The sequence below is a fragment of the Amblyraja radiata genome, chromosome 10 (assembly GCF_010909765.2).
Source record: "Amblyraja radiata isolate CabotCenter1 chromosome 10, sAmbRad1.1.pri, whole genome shotgun sequence".
NCBI classification, from domain to species: domain Eukaryota; kingdom Metazoa; phylum Chordata; class Chondrichthyes; order Rajiformes; family Rajidae; genus Amblyraja; species Amblyraja radiata.
The window spans coordinates 15547445-15568074 of NC_045965.1; the positions used below are offsets into that span (position 1 = coordinate 15547445).

The window sequence follows — 20630 nt, forward strand, 5'->3', positions numbered from 1 at the left end:
TTTTAGGTGACTGCTGGAGACTATGCGAAGGTACACAAAAATGCTGGAGAAACTCAGCGGGTGAGGCAGCATTTATGAAGCGAAGGAATAAGTGACGTTTTGGGTCGAGACCCTTCTTCAGACTGGAGACTTTGCGGTCACCACATAGTAGCCACATGTTCGCAGGTAGTTGCCGCGGAGTCGCCTTCATGGTCGTGAGGAGTTCCCGTATTCTGGGAACTAGTCACAGCCCCATTTTTCCCACGTTGAAAAATTAGCGGCGACCAGAATGAAGCCGCCATGGAGAGTAGCGAGGATTCTCGTGCCGTAGGTGGGTTGCCAGGAGGTCCTAGTGGGTTGCCAGGAGGTCGAAAGTTCTCATAGGTTGTAGCTGGTGCTGACCGGTGAATGTAATTGGGTCATTGGGGAAACAAAAACGTAAGCAGTAGTTTTCAGAACCTGTCCGCCGAGCTTCACAGCCGTGTATCTCGGGCTTCTTAAAAGTTGTCTCCACTCCTTCCCCCCACTTCTCACCCTTTCACCCCCCCCTCTTTAAAAGGACTTACGTGACCCTTCCCGTACACTGTGCTTTGACCATCTTAATTACAGCGCCAACCTTCCTGTTCATCGCGGAGTGTGTCTGTATCACATTGGCTTTGCACTGTGTGAATTTCACACAGACAGCTCTCCCCTCGCTTGCCCTTTCCCCCACCTGCATAACGGACTGGTGAAGAGTGAGTGAGTGAGTGTGAATTTATCGCCTGAAAATCACCTTAATGGGACCGGCCCTTTAAGCTGACATTTTCTCCAAATTATTTTTAATGTTTAGCCTAGCACTTACCGCCTTCAATATCTATAAGATTCTTCAAGTCTGCCAGAGACTGTTGGATGGAAATGTGCCTTTCTGGTAAGGAAAAAAGATGAGATATTTCAGTGCTCTGCAAATAACATTAAAAATTAAAATAAAACACATTCCCCAATGATATTAAAACAATGTATTACTTAGTAAAATAATCAATATGCGTCATTTGTCATAGAGCAAATCTACGCAAGCACATTTTGTTGCTGAGAGTGTAATGATACTCTTTTACAGTCAATGATGAGCAGTGGGGTAGGCAGTGAAAGTAAATGCATGAGGATGGAGAAAGGAACTATCCTGAGGAGCAGTAGACTATTGTGGAAACAGGCGAGGCAGGAAATCACCAGAGAGGTCGGAAGGAATGGATTGTGCCAAGGTCTCTTCGAGCTCTCATATTAACTGAGTAACATAGTTATTTTTTCAGAGACGTTTTACTTTCTTCCCTCTAGACATACCTGCTGTTCCAGATGTTGAGGTTGGATCCATTGTTTCAGACAAGTTTTCATGTTGTACATCAGTAGTGGTTGCGGTACTGAAGTTTGGTTCAGCGGATTCGGCCTCAGAGTGCACGTCAGGTGTGACACTTCCAACATCCTGAACATTGTCATTCCCAAAACTGAAAGCTAAAATAAATGTTGGAAAAAAAGTGATGGCCAGCAGAAAACCAGTTTTGAAGTATTTTTAAAGAAAAAGGAAATATTCTCCCTTCCCAAAAAAGAAATGCAGAAATCCTTAATGTTCACTTCTGAATGTGATTAGTGGATTAATATTGTGGCTTCAATACAGTATTATCACAAAACTTTATGGTTTTATTATCACAATAAATTAGTTCTTATAAAAACTAGCTATGTGAAAAAAACAAATTACCTTCAGGCCAAAACATGTGAAATGGCTTATCTCAAACTACTCTAACCCGCACAACTACAACAGGCCCGTTTTCCAACAGTTCACTTACTTCAACAGATTCACATCTCCTCACTGGGCACATTCAAAATAAAAAATCAAAGGATTTAATCGTAAATCACAAACCTAGTCATGCCTTCTCATAGCTTCTTCACACAAACTGACATGCCCATGAGGCACTTGCACATTCCTAATGTTACACTCACATGTCCTCCTCTCAATATATCACAACTCAATCTGCTGTGATCCAAGTGCCCTCAAGCCATAGCTCCTGCCCCATAACTTCAGAGAAAAACATTATTTATTCTTGAAAATCTTAAACCACGGTGTACACTTGTATCATGATCTTACCTCTGCTTTCTGCGTTGCTTCCTAGGATCAGATGCAGGGCTGTTTACTCATCAAAACCAACAGAATCATTTATGTACAATCAACTTCACTTAATTACCAGATCATATTTTAAGTACTCACTTTGTTGAATTCAAATTATCAGATCATTCTAAATGATAGTCCAAAAATAAATTGTATTTTTAGTGGGCTGAAAATATAGTATACATTAAAAAGAATCAATTAAGATATTTTAAAAATATTAATATTGATAAAATAAATATATTATCTTCTGGCTGATTACAAAGCATTCTCCAATAGAGTTATTTTTTTATTGAGTATCGATACCACAAATGGTCTATGGTACTGGTCATGGAAAGATTAATATAAAATGCACATGCATCTTTATTTCGCTTATCGCTTACTCTTCCCCCAATAGTTTGTACATTGGTCCCTTTCACCTTTTAATTTTAGTCTCTTTCTGTCTGTATGTCCATGTTATCTGCTCTGTTTCTCTCTAGTTTCCATTTCAATCCCTCTCTGAATCATGGAGATTCTCCAAATCATTGGGCACATGGTTCAATATTGAAGAAGGGTCCCGACCCAAAGCGTTGTCTGTCCATTTCCTTCCACAGATGTCATCTGATCCGCTGAGTTCTTCCAACAATCTGCTTGCTGTTTTTTGTCAGTCTGGTAGGTATTTAATCTTTCTTCAGCTATGTTTGGGACAAAGACCCGTCATTTATTTATTTGCCCCTGTACTCCACAATTTGAGATATGTAATAGAAAAAAAATCACATATGGTTAAAGCGCACATTATCAGATTTTAATAAAGGCCATTTTTATACATTACAGCAGTGTTTATACATAGTCCCCCCATTTCTGGGCACCATAATGTTTGGGACACAGCAATGTCATGTAAATGAAAGTAGTCATGTTAGTATTTTGTTGCATATCCTTTGCATGCAATGACTGATTGAAGTCTGTGATTCATGGACATCACCAGTAGCTGGGTGTCTTCTCTGGTGATGCTCTTCCAGGCCTGTATTTCAGTCATCTTAGGCTTATGCTTGTTTTGGGGGCTAGTCCACTTCAGCTTTCTCTTCCGCATATAAAAGACATGCTCAATTGGGTTCATATCGGGTGATTGACTTGGCCACTCAAGAATTTACCATTCTTTTGCTTTGAAAAACTCCTTTGTTGCTTTAGCAGTATGTTTGGGATATTGTCTTGCTGTAGAATGAACTGCCGGCCAATGGGTTTTGAGGCATTTGTTTGAACTTGAGCAGATAGGATGTGTATACACTTCAGAATTAATTATGCTACTACCATCAGCAGTTGTATCATCAGTGAGCCAGTACCTTCAGCAGCCATACATGCCCAGGCCATTACACCCCCATCAACGTGTTTCACTATGAGGTGGTATGCTTTGGATCTTGGGCAATTCCTTCTCTCCTCCGAACTTTGCTCTTGCCATCACTCCTTCTCATCTGTCCACAAAAGCTTTTTTCCAGAACTGTGGTTGCTCTTTTAAGTACTTGGCAAATTGTAACCTGGCCATCCTATTTTTGCGGCTAACCAGTGGTTTGCATCTTGCAGTGTAGCCTCTGTATTTCTGTTCATGAAGTCTTCTGCAGACAGTGGTCATTGACAAATCCACACCTGAAGGGTGTTTCTGATCTGTCGGACAGGTGTTTTCTTTATTATAGAGAGAATTCTTCTGTCACCAGCTGTGGAGGTTTTCCTTGGCCTGCCAGTCCCTTTGCGATTAGTCAGCTCACCAGTGCTCTCTTTCTTCTTAATGATGTTCCAACATTTTGGTAAGCCTAAGGTTTGGCTGATGTCTTTAACAGTTTTATTCATCTTTCTCAGTCTCATAATGGCTTTGTTGACTTTCATTGGCACAACCGGTCCTCATGTTGATAAACAGCAATAAAAGTTTCCAAAGGTGATGGAAAGGCTGGAGGAAATACTAGATGCCGAGAGCGCTCTTACACCTGCATTAAGGGGGCAATTAAACGCACCTGAGCAATTACAAACACCTGTGAATCCATTTGTCCCAAACATTATGGTGCCCTGAAATGGGGGGACGATGTCTGTAATTTCTACATGGTGAAACCAAAATGTATAAAAATGGCCTTTATTAAAATCTGACAATGTGCACTTTAACCACATGTGACTTTTTTTATGACAAATCTCAAATTGTGGAGTACAGAGGGAAATAAATAAAAGAAGGATCTTTGTCCCTAACATTATGGAGGGCACTGTGGGGTGACCAGCTCATCTCTCATACTGTATGTACATTAAGCACAGCCAACTAAACCTAATTTTCCAACCTTTCTTTGCTCTGCCTTCCATATTTTCTCACTAAATTTCTGCTTCCCACTTCCAGCACTACTTTTCTCTCTTCTAAATAATGCTCATCTTACCATGACCTTGCCAGGCTTTAAAACCTCTCGAAAGTGTTGGTCCTTGTCTTGCTGAAATGCAACCTTTCTGGCCTATAAAGATCCCACCTTCCCCAGAACTGGTCCAAATAGCCTAAGTGTCCAAAGCTGTTCTTCTACACCACTCATCGGCACCATTCCCCTTTCTATAACCACTGGCACAGGGAGCCAAAAGAAATTGAGATTATCATCTCTGAGACCCTATTTCTTAATCTCTTATTACATTTCTGAAAATCTACAGGAATGCAGATTTTCCACCCGTTATTGGTACTGATAAAGGACCATAAAGTCTGGCTGGTTCCCCCTTCCAAAATATTCTGCAATTGCTCAGTGATACCTTTGATTATTGTCGAAACACACAATCCTGGAATCATGTCTGCAAAATGCAGATACATCAGAATGCTGCCCCACCTATGGAATTCCCATGATCCCCTATAATTATTGCACTATTCACTTATTATCTTCTATTTCAGTCTTTCCTTATCCTCCCTGTACAGTTGCCAGCCTTGGTGTTATGGATTTTGTTTTGGTTGCAATCCCAGGGAACTCACTTGTCCATCAATATTCATAACTGCATATTGGATAAAGAGCATGTTGATTTGGGCTGGGCGAGTGGGGGAGGGAGAGCGAGATCTCCTGAGTAACATGCCTGCTCTTTCATGCCACTCTAGTTAACTAGAGCAGCTACACTCTCTTAAACTGCATGGTGATGGACCCCAACGCATGCAATCTATGAAGCACTCAGCTATGTGACATCAGCTGTTGTGCAAATTCAAACCTCGACCTCAAGTCCATCTGACTGATAAAATATCATGCAGTGATTGTCCAAGATACAGTAAGCAGACAAGAATTCCCAAATGCACAGACATGGTTCTGAAGTGCCTTGCCGTGTTTTATTGATTAGATTAACTAACTCAGTAGAAGTAAATGGAATTAATAACCACTGACCATGTGTCAACCAACCTACATTTTCGTACATGCTGATCATAATCTACCAAGCACCTGCTTGCTTTTTTTCCACTCCCTTTCCCACTTAGGGCTGAATTAGAACAGCATAATCCTCAATTTCAACAAACCCCAAGTTTAGCACTCTCCAAAAAAAAAACTCTGTGAATCTGAGCCCTATGCTACATACTTCATTGGATCTTTGGGAATCCACAGATACTATATGAGCAGTGAGACTAATGCTTCAGGAGATGCTCTTCCTATTGATAATACAGTGGGTGGACACAGAAAATGCACTAGAAGAGGATGGTAGATGATGGAGCGGGGGGGGAAGACAAACAAAAAGAGTCATGGGAGCAGGGGGATGAAATTAGACTTGATAAGAGATAATAAATAGACCATCTCTGTCGCTCTTAATACGTTCTGCTCGATATTCAGTTCGAATTTAATTAATTGTGAGTATCCTACAACCGCGTTACAGAAATATGTCATGCAGTAACAAAACTGATGTTTTACCTTCAATTTAACATAAACAATTTCGATCATCATGTAAAGGTTTAAATAATTTGATTGTTGAAATGTAACCGCAAGGAACATTTGCTAATTTTAACAAGTATCTGCACCACCTGCACCCCCTGTCTTGGAACTCTGGTGCTCAGCTCTCGGAGAGCCAAGTCCACAACTGCCTGCCGGCTCCGTCACCAGGATCAGGCCCTCAGACGGAGCTCTGCGGTCGGACCTTCAGACTAACTCCATCACATCAATATGAAGATGTAAATGTTATGAAGAGACAAAGAAAAATGCCGGCTAGTTATTCCCCTGAAAAAAAAAAGGTGACACCCAGATATGAAATGTAACAAAGAAGTCTTCAAGCCTCTTACTTATGTTTCTGTTTGAGGCAGTGTCCTCCTGGTGCAGCTCCTCCGCTCGCTGCTCCGCCATGTTACCAACGGTGACGTTCGATGAATTACAGTAAACAGTCAATGCCGTCCCTGCTGCGCCTGCTTCGCAAGGGACTGTGGGAATTGTAGTCCGTGTGATTTCCACTGCAGGAGAGAGCGAGATTGACGGGGACTACATCCCCCACAATGCCTGGCGCGGCCGAAGCCTACTCTTTCGCAGACGAATAAAAGTGTGATTGTGGACGTCAATACACGGCATAGTCGCGTTGGCCAAGTTGAAGTGAGCGGCCCACTTGTGATTTATTTGTGGTAAGTATTAAAACGGGAGTGGTCGTTTCTTAAGTGGAGCAAACAGCAGAGGTCGGTTTGGTCTTGGTCGTGGGCCTGCGTTGCCGGATCATATCCGACGCCATCCCGGTGCCGGCGAGGAGGTGAAGGCGATCCCCGCGAATGACGGAAAATGTGGAGGAAGGAGCTGCGGATGTTGGTTTACACCGAAGATAAGACACAAAAATGCTGGAGTAACTCAGCGGCACAGGCGGCAGAGAGAAGTGTTCGTCTGAAGAAGAGTTTGGACCCGAAACGTCACCCATTCCTTCTCTCCAGAGATGCTGCCCGTCCCGCTGAGTTCCTCCAGCTTTTTGTGTCTGTCTTCGAAGGACGGAAAATGCTGGAATTTAACACCCAGATGATTAGACAGGACTTGAAAATGGAAGTAGAATTAACCTCTGACCGACATCAGAGTTTTATGCGACAGCCAAATTGACAGCTTGAATACTTCCAACTTTTTGGAACTAATTTTAGAATTGAAAAAAGCTGAGGAACCGTCAGAGGCGATCGCCTTGTAAACTGTACACGAGACCCCACACACTGGCATTGACCGCCAGTGTTGTGTATGATGGTTACACTTTCAGACTTCATATGTCAAAAGTTCATATGTCGTATGTTCGTTATATGATTTTGTTTTTATAAATTGTATCATTTAATTTCTTGCCAACACATCCTATTAACATTTAAAAGTCAGTCTATTGTGCCACTGTTATCGAAGACTCAAAAGTCGGGGGGGGGGGGCAGACAGGAGATTCTGTGGGTGCAAACGGGACTCCAGGATGGCATATTGTCTCCCTGATAGTCTTGGAGTGGCTGCAAAATATTTTCAAGGGGGAGGCTGAGCAGCCAAATGTTGTTCAAAGATACTAGCTCCTCTAGGATCTTTGATGTTGAGCACGTTGGTACAAATGACGTTAGTAGGAAAGGCGTGAGGTCCTGGAGAATGAATCAAAGAGTTAGGCAAAAAAGTTAAAAAGTCGAGACTCGGGGATATGTGCTAATGAAGGTAGAAATAGGTGGATAGTATAGATGAATGTGTGGCTGCGGAGTTGGTGTGGGAATTCAGGTTTTGGAATCTCTTCTGTGGCAGAGAAGACTTTTACAAGAGGGATGGGTTGTACCTGAAATGGAGGGGGTCTTGAACATGCCTGGAACGTATCTTTAAACTTGCCCCCTTTTGCAGTAAAGCTATGCCCAATAGACTTTGACATTTCCATCCTGAAGAAAAGATTTTGATTGTTTACCGTATCTATCTATGCCTTTTATGTTATAAACTTCTGCCAGGCCTCTGTAAACTGAGTGTAGACCTTCAATATGAACTATCCAAGTTTTTCCAATCTTGCCTTACAGCCAATACTCTCTAATCAAGGCAGCATTCTGATAAAGGATGTACCTTTGCACCCTCTTCAAAGCCTTTATGTCCTTTCTCTAATGTGACTACTGCACACAATGCTCCAAATGAGTCTTCACCAAAGGTTTATAAAGCTACAATGTGACTGCCTGACTCGTATGCAATGCTCTGATTAATGAGGGTGCTTTCTTTACCGCTCTATGAACTTGTGTTGTCACACTCAGGGAGTAATGGACTTGGACCCCAACATCCCTCTGTACATTAATGTGGTTAAGGATCCTGCCATCAATTGTATGTATACATTCCCCTTGCTGTCAACCTCCCAAAGTGCTCACACTTGCCAGGATTAAATGGCATCTTTGATTTCTCCACAAATTTCAGTAACTGATCTATCTCCTATTGCATCGTTTGACAGCTTCCTACAACGTCTAACTCTACCAATTTTTGTGTCGTCTGTAAACTTGCTGACAACTCATCTACTTTTTTGTTTGAAGAAGGATCTCGACCTCAAACGTCGCCTATTCCTTCGCTCCATAGATGCTACCTCACCCGCTGAGTTTCTCCAGCACTTTTGTCTACCTTTGATTTTTCCAGCATCTGCAGTTCTTTCTTATTCATTTTTGTCCAAGTCATTTATGTATATAACAAACACAGAGGTCTCAGCACAGATCCCTGTGGAATACCACTGGTCACAGATCTCCAGCCAGAATAATGCCCTTCCACCACTACTCTTTTGTTTTTCTGTGGATAAGCCAGTTATAAAGTCAACGTTGATCCCATATATCTTCATCTTGTGTTCAACCTGCCATGAGGAACCTTATTAAATGCCTTACTAAAGTCCATGTAGCCAACATTTACTGCTCTACCCTCATCAATTACAGCATCTACTACACTACCATCAATTCTTTGTTCTTGCCATCCTTGATGCTTCCTCCGAAAGTTGTCGACATTGAGCTATAGCAGTTCAATAGCTGAGGCAGAAGGATGAATGGCAAACAGCAAATTTCTGTGCCAGGATTGTCGGACTCAATGTAGCTGCTGCGATCTCCCAGGATCATTCAATCCTGATTGTAAACCACTGTGACATCATCCATTTCTAGAGAGTCTGTCTTGTCAGTAGGAGTGCCTTTACCTGGGGATCATTTTGCAAGAATGAAATTGCCAGAAGGAATACATGGCTATCTCAATGTTGGCATGTCTATAGATGTTGGGGAAGATGATTTTTGGTGGTTTGTTTTGGGTGCTACTTGTGACTTTTTTAAAGTTATGATGCAATGATAAATGACCTAATTTTCAGTTGGCATTGAGCATTGATTTTGATTAAAGCTATCCACAATTTGTGGAATCCTCCCAGTGAGAACCTGCAGAAAATCCACTGAGATTCTTCTCTGGCTTCTCTTGTTTAATGTAATTGTGAAGTAATGTCTGTGAGTAGGCAATTAAGACCATCTCACAAGATGGAAGCTAACAGGAATATAGTGCCCTCTAGTATTTTCTTTGGTTGTTTTTGGTTTTTGAATAGAGTTAACGTTACAGCTTTGACTTTTCATCAGGGTGGAGCTGTAATATATCTAGTCGAGAAATGAGGTACTGTTTCTCAGAATTGCATTAGGATTCTGAAGAAGGGTCCCGACCCAAAACGGCATCTTGTCTATTTCCTTCCACAGATGCTGCCTGAGCTGCTGTTTCACCAGCAGTCTGTTTTTTACATTGGGCTTTATTGGGTCTGCAGAAGATCAAAGATTGAGGTAGATTGGGGAATTAAAGTAATATGTTAGAAAATAATTTATGAATAAAATTAAGCAATGGTAAACAAACAAGTAGAGTAACAAAAGAGAAATTAAATTGATGGGTGAACCAGAGGCATGAATCGCTATAAATATATTTTTTCCTTTTTTAGATTCTCAAAAATGAAGTAAAGATGTCAAGAAAACATTCAAAAAAAAAGAGGGAGAAGCACAAATCTTCACCTAGAAAATCAGAGTCACCAAGGCACAGTCCAAACCATGTTGTAAGGATACTTTTGTTCTGAAGTACCTGTATCGTTTTAAATCAACTCTTTCCTGCCATGCATCACAAGGATAATTTAGTTTTTTTTAGCACCATTTATTTGTACCAAAATTTATGTTTGTTTTGTCATCGATGTGATTGTGTTACTTTTATCTTCTTAAGCCTTAATGCTTGATATATTCTGTAAACTTCAACTTGTAACTGTTATTGCTATGTTTTCTGAAATGGAATCTTAACGTCTGAAAGTTGAATGGCATTTGCTTTCATTTGTGTTTGAATTTCACTGGGAGTATCAGCAGATGCTATGGTATTGTCCACTCTGACAGCCTTTTCTGGTTAATGCAGTAAATGGATTTGATAATGGATTGGTCATCAATGGGTCTTGTCACATGTACTGAGGTACTTGCAGTTCAATAAAGTATTAATGTACATAAACTCAATCCTAGATTAATTACAAAGTGAATAGAAATAGTTTACTGAGACAATATACAAGAGTTGCCAGGTTTTGGTGCCACTTTTAAAGTCCAGGTTGCTTAAAGCGCAGGTGTCCATAAAGGCCTGTTGTCCTTGCAGCGTCGGCCTGGTCAAGAAAAGTTGTAGGCGTCCCTGTGCCACTGTAGGCCATACGTAGTCCACGCAGGTATGACTTTGGTTCCCCTTACCAGTTCTTTATTCTTTCCTGGCTCTGCGGCGGGCAAGCCAAGCCTACCGCCTGGGTATAGCGCGGCGCCACGATGGGATAGGCCTCTCAACTATTATTGAACTCTTAATAATAACTAATTTGCATTATGGAGCATTATATATTCAACATTTTAATTCAAGAAATACATCTTTGGGGTCAAATTTCTACATTTTAAATTCTGGATGAGCAAGGATGTTGAAATGCATTAATAATTGGCATGGAGGGAAACTGCTTTAAGTAGACAGAGGAGACAATGAGGGGCTGCAATTGTCAGGATTATCTAGGCCAACTGTGTAGCATTTGTAGCTTAGGCAATTGGTGAATAAGTATGGATCCCATGGGTTTATGTTTCTAATCAGTCTGCCTTGTTGGATCAAGGATACATCTTCAAAAATGTCAATTGTTATTCAGCCTTGACATCCCATCCTTCTTGATTAGCCGTTTTAGAGAAGGTTAATATTAATACTGTTACTTAGAAATTTTTCTCCCAATAATTTGTCCATGTGAAGGTTTTGGAAGATTATAATTTTCTATTTTCTTTATACAAAGTTCTTTAACGTTGGCATGTCCCCATCTGTTGTGATTACCAAATTTGATACTATGTTTATAAGCGAGTTCGGTATTCTGATAAACGCAAGGAATTTTGGGATATGTCAAAGGTCATTCGGGGGGGGGGGGGGAGCGAGCGCAGCACTGTATAAATTGTAAACTATTCTACCAATGAATTAATTTAGAATTTTGGAAGCTCAATAGCTTCCTTTCTTGTTCTGCTGTTTGCACACTACTTAAACAGTCCCAGTTCTCGTTCAGTTCATTAACCTGCAATTATGACATATTCAAAAAGTTAAAGAATTAATAATTTTCATTTAATCCTTAATGTGTTTGCTACTGGAATAAGAAAATATTACTTGTTAGATATATTTTCTTACTTTTATTCATAATTTATGTGTAAAAATATATTTCATCTGAGGTATCAGTGTGATGTGGGCTGATGCTTTACCTACAGGCGGTGTGAATGTATCGTTAAGGCAGGGGTCAGCAACCTACGGCCCACAGGGCTGAATCCGGCCTTTAACACCAAATCATCCGGCCTGTAGGCGTAATTTTTTTAGTGACTAGAATGTTCTTGTCTTCAGTGGGACCTTGCCCAGAGTTGTCCCAATGCTCAGGCAAGGCAGCTCTGCGGGACGGTTTAAACTGGGATGGTTTTACATTGTGAAGTTCACTGTGCCCGAGTTATTGATCAGAGTGAACACCCGCTCCTGTGGACACGTCTTACTGTGGAGTCTATCACAGACTGATTCCACCGCCTGTTCCATCGCGTCCTTGCGGCCTACCACCTGGATTGGAGCAGCCTTTCCTGCCGGGGACCGGACCAGAGCTTCAGCAGCGGCGCAGCGCTGGATTCACCGTGGGGCGGGCGATGTCTTACCTGGATCGTCGTTTGGAGCTCTGGAGCATTTGGCCGCTGCTCCAACATCGCCGAGCTGTGATTTGGAGAGCTTTCAGCGTGGCCGGCGCTGAACAACATCGCGGGGCCCTTTGCCGAGGGCCGCCAGCGTTGCATCTCCACCCAGCGCGGCCTGCGGACTTCGGGAGCCACGGACTCCAGTAGGAGGTGCCGGACTCGGATGTCCAAGCCGCTGAGGATGTCCTCCAGTCCCGACGTCGGACTTCCATCACCCCAGTGAGCGAACCTGAACATCGGGCCGCCCGTAGCGGCGACAGCTGGGCATTCGGGAGCCCCCCCCCCCTCCGACCACGGGGGGGACAACAGAGGAGGATGGCTGAATTTTTGGAGCCTTCCCTCACAGTGGGGAATTTGATCCCGCTGTGTGGGGATGTCTGTGTTTAATAACCATTGTGTTCTGTGCTCTTTATTATTTGTATGGCGACCACACATTTCACTGTACCAATTGGTACATGTGACAAATAAATGTATCTTTAATCTCTTGTTGGTCAATAATTGGATCAATCTCCTGAACCAATGGCCGCGGATCTACCCGCGTGTGTTCTTTCTGAACTGAACTCGTTGTGGACTTAATCCATTAACAGAGCCACTGCTGCAGGATTCTAAATTGTCCCTGTCTTCCTACTTGAACCCTCCTTGTCCCTATCAAATGCCGAGTTCCCAGAGCCCTAGTTAAACGCGGCCGGTCACGGTTAAGTCAGTGAAACCTGCCCCATCAGAGAGTGCGGGCAGGATTAATGAAAGAAAGGACCATTCTGCCTATTGTAGCGGGTGGCTGTTCGTGCGGAGTGTGAGGGGCGAGATTTAATTTCCAGCGGCATGTAAATGATGGATCCACAAGGGTTGACACTGCAACGGCAGTAGCGAGAGACTTTCAACAGTTTGCTTATTTTCAGCTGAGTTAAAAAAATAATACACAAAGCGACCTGAATGACACCGCACTTACTGCCAAAGTCCTACATGCTGCCATTGATAAAGTTACATTACTATACCGCAAGGAGTGAACAAATCCAAATACCAGAAACCTGTAAAAGTTAGTTTGCCGAATTTCTTACCAGACACACCAATAACTGCAATATTAATGCAATATTATGTCTACTGAACATAGCCGTTAGTTTGAGACACTGGTATAACAGTTATACGTTTCGAAGCATAAAGCAATAAAACACCGAAGCATAAAGCAATAAAACCAACAAAATCATTGTAGTTTTGTACAAATGAACCATAAATACAACTAGTTAATAGTTTTGAAAGCAGTATTTTCTTACCTCGAAGAAGCAAAACTGGGAAATACAGATGAAACACAGGTCTGTAGTTTCAGCTGAGTGAAAAAAAATAAAACACAAAGCGACCTGAATGACACCGCACTTGGTGTGTGGGCCTGATCTCTCATAACAATGAGAAGGCCTACCGGGAGGAGGTGGCTGATCTGGCACTGGTGTCTGGACAACAGCCTCCTCTTGAATGTCACAAAAATTAAGGAGCTGATTGTGGACTTTAGAAGGGCACAGCATCCAAGGACGTGCACGCCACTGGAGATAAATGGGACTACTATGGATACGGTGAGCTGCTTTAAATACCTGGGAGTCCACATCACAGAGGATCTGACATGGACACACACACTACCGCACTGGTGAGTAGGGCAAGGCAGCGCCTTTACCACCTCAGACAGCTGAGGAAATTCAGAGTCTCTGAGGATCCCTCAGTCCTTCTACTCTGGGGCTGTAGAAAGCATATTGTCTGGCAACATCACAATCTGGTTTGGGAAAAGCTCTGCCCAGGACAGGAATGCTCTGCAGAGAGTAGTGCGTTTGGCCGAACGCACTATGGGAACTACACTTGCCCCCTGCAGGACCTATACACCAGGAGGTGCAGATCCAGAGCCAGCAACATTATGGGGGACCCCTATCACCCCAGCAACTGACTTTTCCAGCTGCTACGGTCAGGCAAACGCCTCCGCTGTCATGCTGTGAAAACAGAGAGGATGAGACAGAGCTTCTTCCCATCGGCCATCAGGTGTGTAAACTCTTATCTCATCAGGGACTAATTTACTGTACTAATTTATTGTTGTGTTGTGTCTTTAAAAAAATAAAAAATAAATTTCTAACGTAAATACTGATTCTGTTCTGTAGTTTTTGCACAATCCGCAGGCATTGCCACTTTCATTTCACTGCACATGTATGTATGTCTATGTGACAAATAAAATTGACTTGACGCAGCAGCTCAGCTGGTGAGAATGTTTACCGCGAATGATCTATGACCTGGGCATGCACAGTTGAAATATCGAACTTGCTTATTGACTGAAAGAACTGAAATTTTCCTGATGGCCTTTTCTAACATCATGATAACTTATCTACTTTCAAAGATGTGAAACTTCTTAATGTTCCTTTTCATGACGCCAAAGTTCCTGCATTGTCCCCTTCTTTTTGATTACTCAAATGCCTGGCAGGATATGATTTAGGTCTCTATGTTCATAGTTAACTTTCTTGCTGTTTTATGAAGTTATAAATTATATTGGTCTTGCTTCCCAGGGCCCCACTATTCGTACATTCATACAGCAAGAGTTGAACTCAGTTGATCTTGGCTGAGAAACCATAAGAGACATCAATATGGTTTTAGCTATCCATCATGTGTGCCTCCAGTTGTTGCTGCATTGTCATTGCCCAGGGTGTCCTGAAAGCATTAAGGTGGATCGGTTCCAGGGCCTGATGGGATCTATCAGGACATTGAAGGAGGTAGGGGTGGAGATTGCTGGGGTCTTGACAGAGATCTTGGTGTCCTCTTGAACCACAGGTGAGGTCCCAGAAAATTGGAGAACATGTAATGTTGTTCCTTTGTTTATGAAACAAAGCAGGATATTATAGGCCAATATGCCTTGCATCAGTTGAAGGGAAATCATTGTGGAAGGTTCTAAAAGATTTACTTTAATTTGGGTAAACATCGGACATGTTAGGGATAGTCATTGTGTAAGTGAGGTCCTGTCTCACAAATTTGATTTTTTAAAAAAAAACAAAAGTGAGATGAGGTCCAATGCAAGAGTAAACTATTCAGTAAATAGAACATAAAACAGAAAAGTACAGCACAGGAACAGGCCTTTCAACACACAATGTCTCTGCTGAACATGAGGCCAAGCTAAACGAATCTCATCTCTTTGCACATGACCGTACCTCTCCATTCCCTACATATACATGTGGCTATCTAAAAGTCTCTTAAATGCCACAATTGTATCTGGTGGCATGTTCCAGGTATCCACCACCCTCTGGATACAAAAAAACACAACTTGCCCTGCACATCTCCTTTAGACTTTGCCCTGGGGAAAAGGTTCTGACTGTCTACCCTATCTGTGTATATAATATTATAATTGAGTGTTGGTTTCAAACAAAGGAGAAGAAAAAAAAGAATATGATTGCTACTGGATGAACTCATCACATTGGTAATGTGCCATCATATTCTACGGTGCTCTTCATATAAAACTTGAGATTATTAGTCTGCCTGTAAGCGGTACTTCTTTACTTGACTTGGTGAGTTCACTTGCCTTCCATCAACATCAGGTGGCGTCATCGAGTGTGGTAGCCTCACCAGCAGCCGTTTGTCTTTTCACCCTTTTTTGTTATTTTTAGTATGTCTAAAAGTATGTTCTAAATGTGTGTGATTTTTATGTGAGGGGTGGGGGGATTGGGAAACCGATTCTTAGTCAATTACCTGGTCAGAGATGTGTCTTTTCTGCGAGTCGCATGTTCGCCTCCACCCCCCCCCCCCCCCCTTGCCGCCTACCAACTGGATTGGCGCGGCCTTTCCTGCCGGAGACCGGCCAGAGCTTCAGCGGTGGCGTAGCACTGAATTCCATCGCGGAGCGGGACGACGATGCCTGTGTTGAAGCTCTGGAGTGTTGGAGTGTTGATTAACACCGTGGAGCTGTGGTCTGCGGAGCTTCTTGCCGTGGGCGGCGCTGACTTTAACATCGCAAAGTCCTGGGATCGTTTGCCAAGGTTCGCCAGTGTTTAATCTCCGCCCTGCGGACTTCGGGAGCCGCAGTCTCCATAGGAAGCGGGTGAATCGGAAACTCCAAGCCGCTGAGTGTGTTTTTCTGTTCCGATGCCGGAGTTCCGATCATCCCGGCGATAAGGCCTAAATATCGGGGCGACGACGGAGGGCTCAAAGGCCCCGACCACGAATGAACAGGAAGATGACTGAACTTTATTGCCTTCCCTCACAGTGGGAAACGTTGATTCCGCTGCATGGGGATGTTCATGTTAAACTCTATCATGTAATGTGTTCTTTTTATTCGTATGGCTGTATTGTAACTCAAATCTCACTGTACTAATTGGTACATGTGATAATAAATGTAATTTGAATAACCCCATGATCGAAATGATAGATCTTAATTTGAATCTCAGAGCTAACAATGCAAGAAGTAAAGTTTTATTTTAGTTATTTAAAAAAATTCCTTGAAGCTTTCACTTCACTAAGCAATAAAATTGGATTCATATCAACACCAACAATTTAGGGAGTTTGTCAAAAGAAAATATACTTTTCATTTGTGTAAGGGATGGGGGTACAGATTATGCTGAGTGTTTACTTTCTTAATTCATGCTGACAGTGAGATTGATTATTGAATTGAACCTGTATTTACGGATTCATTGAGTCCTATTTCACAGAAACAACTCTTTCATGCTAAGCAAGATGCCTATCTATAGTTGTCCCATTTGCATGTGTTTGGCCCCTATCTTTCAGAACCATTCCTATCCATGTTTCTGTCAAATGTTGTAATTGTACCTATTTCTACCTCCTCCTCTTGCACATACAATGCCCTCCATAATGTTTGGGACAAAGACCCATCATTTATTTTTTGCCTCTGTACTCCACAATTTGAGATTTGTAATAGAAAACATCACATGTGGTTCAAGTGCACATTGTCAGATTTTATTAAAGGCCATTTTTATACATTTTGGTTTCACCATGTAGAAATTACAGCTGTATTTATACATAGTGGCGGCGCGGCTCTGGCTGCAGCGGCTCTCCGGCAGTCCTGATTGTTTTGTGTTTTTTGTGTTATTTATTTTCGTTTTGGTTAGCCTAGTTTTGGTTTTTAGTTTGTGTTTTGGAGGGGGGGGGGTTGAAACGGGGCTTGCTGTCTCTCCCTGCAGGGGAATGCGACTTTTTTGTCGTATTCCCCTTCTCTGCCTCCGTCTGCGCTGAGGCCTAATGGAGCTGGCTACCTCGAGGCTCAGGAGGCAGAGCCCGCCAGGACTCGCCCTGAGCTCGCTCCCGTGAGGGCGGCCCGGCTCGGGGCTGGAACAGTGCTTTCGTGAGGGGCTGTGACGCTCCCGGGAGGGCGGCCTGGCCCGAGGAAGGAACGGTGCTCCCGTCGGAGTGGCCGAGCTCGGGGAGGTACGGTGTTCCCAGCCCGAGGGAGGAGCGGCGCCCATGTCGGCGCTCCCAGCCCGAGGGAGGAGCGGCGCCCATGCCGGGGCGGCCCAGCCCGAGGGAGGAGCGGCGCCCATGTTGGGGCGGCCCAGCCCGAGGGAGGAGCGGCGCCCATGTCGGGGCGGCCCAGCCCGAGGGAGGAGCGGCGCCCATGCCGGGGTGGCCCAGCCCGAGGGAGGAGCGGCGCCCATGCCGGGGCGGCCCAGCCCGAGGGAGGAGCGGCGCCCATGCCGGGGCGGCCCAGCCTGAGGGAGGAGCGGCGCCCATGCCGGGGCGGCCCAGCCTGAGGGAGGAGCGGCGCCCATGTCGGGGCGGCCCAGCCCGAGGGAGGAGCGGCGCCCATGTCGGGGCGGCCCAGCCCGAGGGAGGAGCGGCGCCCATGTCGGGGCGGCCTGGCGCGAGGCTGAGACGGTAACGGTACTCACGTGAGGGCGATCCGGCTCGGGGCTGGAACGGTGCTCCGGTGGCTGGGACGGCGTTCTGGTGGTGGTGGCCTGAGTCCGGGGTTCGGCCGCGGGCCAGCGGCTGCGTCAGCAGGACTGGTGGGCGGCAGCTTCGACCACCCCGGGCCGCGGTGTTTGAGCCGCGGGACAGTTGTAACATCGCCCGGGGGGTATCGCCTCAGCGCAGAGGGAGAAGAGGAGGGAAGAGACTGGAGACCTAAGACTTTTGCCTCCATCACAGTGAGGAGATGCTGGGTGGACTCACTGTGGTGGATGTTAATATGTGTTTATTGTTGTTTTTTTATTGTATTGTATTGTATGTATGACTGCTTCAATTTCGGTCAGACTTCGGTCTGAATGACAATAAAGGCTATCTAATCTAATCTAATCTAGTCCACCCCCCCCCCCCCCCCCCCCCCCCAGCCACACCTTATGCTTACCAAAATTTTGGAACATCGTTAAGAAGAAAGAGAGCACTGGTGAGCTGACTAATCGCAAAGGGACCGGCAGGCCAAGGAAGACCTACACAGCTGATGACAGAAGAATTCTCTCTATAATAAAGAAAAATCCCCAAACACCTGTCCAACAGATCAGATACACTCTTCAGGTGTGGATTTGTCAATGATCACTGTCCGCAGAAGACTTTGTGAACAGAAATACAGAGGCTACACTGCAAGATGCAAACCACTGGCTAGCTGCAAAAATAGGATGGCCAGGTTACAGTTTGCCAAGAAGTACATAAAAGAGCAACCACAGTTCTGGTAAAAGGTCTTGTGGACAGAGGAGATGAAGATTAACTTATATCAGAGTGATGGCAAGAGCAAAGTATGGAGGAGAGAAAGAACTGCCCAAGATCCAAAGCATACCATCTCATCTGTGTAACATGGTGGTGGGGTTGTTATGGCCTGGGCATGTATGGCTGCTCAAGGTACTGGCTCATTTATCTTCATTGATGATACAACTGCTGATGGATGTAGCATAATGAATTCTGAAGTGTATAGACACATCCTATCTGCTCAAGTTCAAACGAATGCCTCAAAACTCATTGGTTGGTGGCTCATTGTACAGCAAGACAATGATCCCAAACATACTGCTAAAGCAACGAAAGACTTTTTCAAAGATAGAAAATAGTCAATTTTTGAGTCAAGTCAATCATCCGATCTGAACCCAATTGAGCATGCCTTTTATATGCTGAAAAGAAAACTGAAGGGAACTAGCCCCCAAAACAAGCATAAGCTAAATATGGCTGCAATACAGGCCTGGCAGAGCATCACCAGAGAAGACACCCAGCAACTGGTGATGTCCATGAATCACAGACTTCAAGCAGCCATTGCATGCAAAGATATGCAACAAAATACTAAACATAACTACTTTCATTTATATGACATTGCTGTGTCCCAAACATTATGGTGCCCTGAAATGGGGGGACTTTGTATAAACTGCTGTAATTTCTACATGGTGAAACCAAAATGTATAAAAATGCCCTTTATCAAGATCTGACAATGTGCACTTTAACCGCATGTGATTTTTTTTTTTTTTCTATTACAAATCTCAAATTGTGGAGTACAGAGGCAAATAAATATATGATGGGTCTTTGTCCCAAACATTATGGAGGGCACTGTATTCATTACCCTCTGTGGATAAACTTGCCCTTCAAATTGCTTCTCAAATTAAACCTATGATTTCTACTTTTGACTACCCTATCCTGACTATCTACCTATCTATGTGTCGCATAATGTTAGAAAATCTCTATATGGTTGTCCCTCAACCTCCTTCGCTGCAGGGATAACTAGAAAACTAGAGAGGGTCTTTGTCTTTTTTGGGTATACCTTCACGAGAAACTGGTGACAGAACTGCATACAATATTCAAATTCTTGTCTGAACAACAATTTGTACAACTGCAGCCTGATGTTTCAACTCCTATTCTCTATGTTTTGGCTACTGAAGGTAAGCATACCATATGCCATCTTCAACAGTGTCTTACCTATGTTGCTGCTTTCAGGGAACTATGTGGAGGGAACCCCCTTGTTATGGGGACGTCAGAGTTGAGTTCCTACAAAATGGAATGTATCATGATTTTTCTTAACGTCATCTGTCACCGTGTCATTTGTGCATGTGTCAGAAATTGAGAGTTATAAGAAAAAAATAATTGTTTATTTATGTACTTTTTTTACACAAACTCCATGAGCGAATTTTATTCCTTACCTCAAATTTTTGGTAGTGATTTTGTGAAATTTGTAAGGGTGAATTTCAATAACTTGGACAGCGCTAACGTGGAGGTTGCTTATAGATGTTCTGCAAGTTCTGTATCTTCAATAACAGCCCCCAGGACTCTGGCTCTCATTGCCATGGCCTAATTTAACGTGCCAGAATTCATCACTACGCACTTGTCTGAGTTAAATTCTGATAGCCATCCCCTTTCCCATTTTCCCACTTGATCTAGATCCTGTGTTGTAATTTTAGACAACCTCTTCACTGACCATTGATTTTGTTGTCAGCTGCAAACTTATTAATCATGCTACCTATATTCTCTTTCAAACCATTTATGTATATA

The 20630-nt window shown here is 43.5% G+C and overlaps 2 protein-coding genes across 4 annotated transcripts in view; one reads left to right on the forward strand and one right to left on the reverse strand.

Annotated features, from left to right (window-relative positions):
* Positions 1-6455, reverse strand: part of trmt1l (tRNA methyltransferase 1 like) — a 53780-nt gene extending 47325 nt beyond the window's left edge. For both annotated transcript variants that reach the window (XM_033028169.1, XM_033028168.1), the window contains exons 1-3: positions 6342-6455; positions 1294-1461; positions 821-883 (exon numbers count right to left, since the gene is read on the reverse strand). In XM_033028169.1, the coding sequence (XP_032884060.1) occupies positions 821-883; positions 1294-1461; positions 6342-6402 (292 nt within the window). In that variant the 5' untranslated portion in view covers positions 6403-6455. The remainder of the gene's footprint in view (positions 1-820; positions 884-1293; positions 1462-6341) is intronic.
* A 55-nt stretch (positions 6456-6510) lies between these two features.
* Positions 6511-20630, forward strand: part of swt1 (SWT1 RNA endoribonuclease homolog) — a 101355-nt gene continuing 87235 nt past the window's right edge. The window contains exons 1-2 of one of the 2 annotated variants that reach the window (XM_033028166.1): positions 6511-6671; positions 9944-10054. In XM_033028166.1, coding sequence (XP_032884057.1) covers positions 9965-10054 — 90 coding nt within the window. In that variant the 5' untranslated portion in view covers positions 6511-6671; positions 9944-9964. The remainder of the gene's footprint in view (positions 6672-9943; positions 10055-20630) is intronic. The other variant, XM_033028167.1, reaches the window with a different exon arrangement.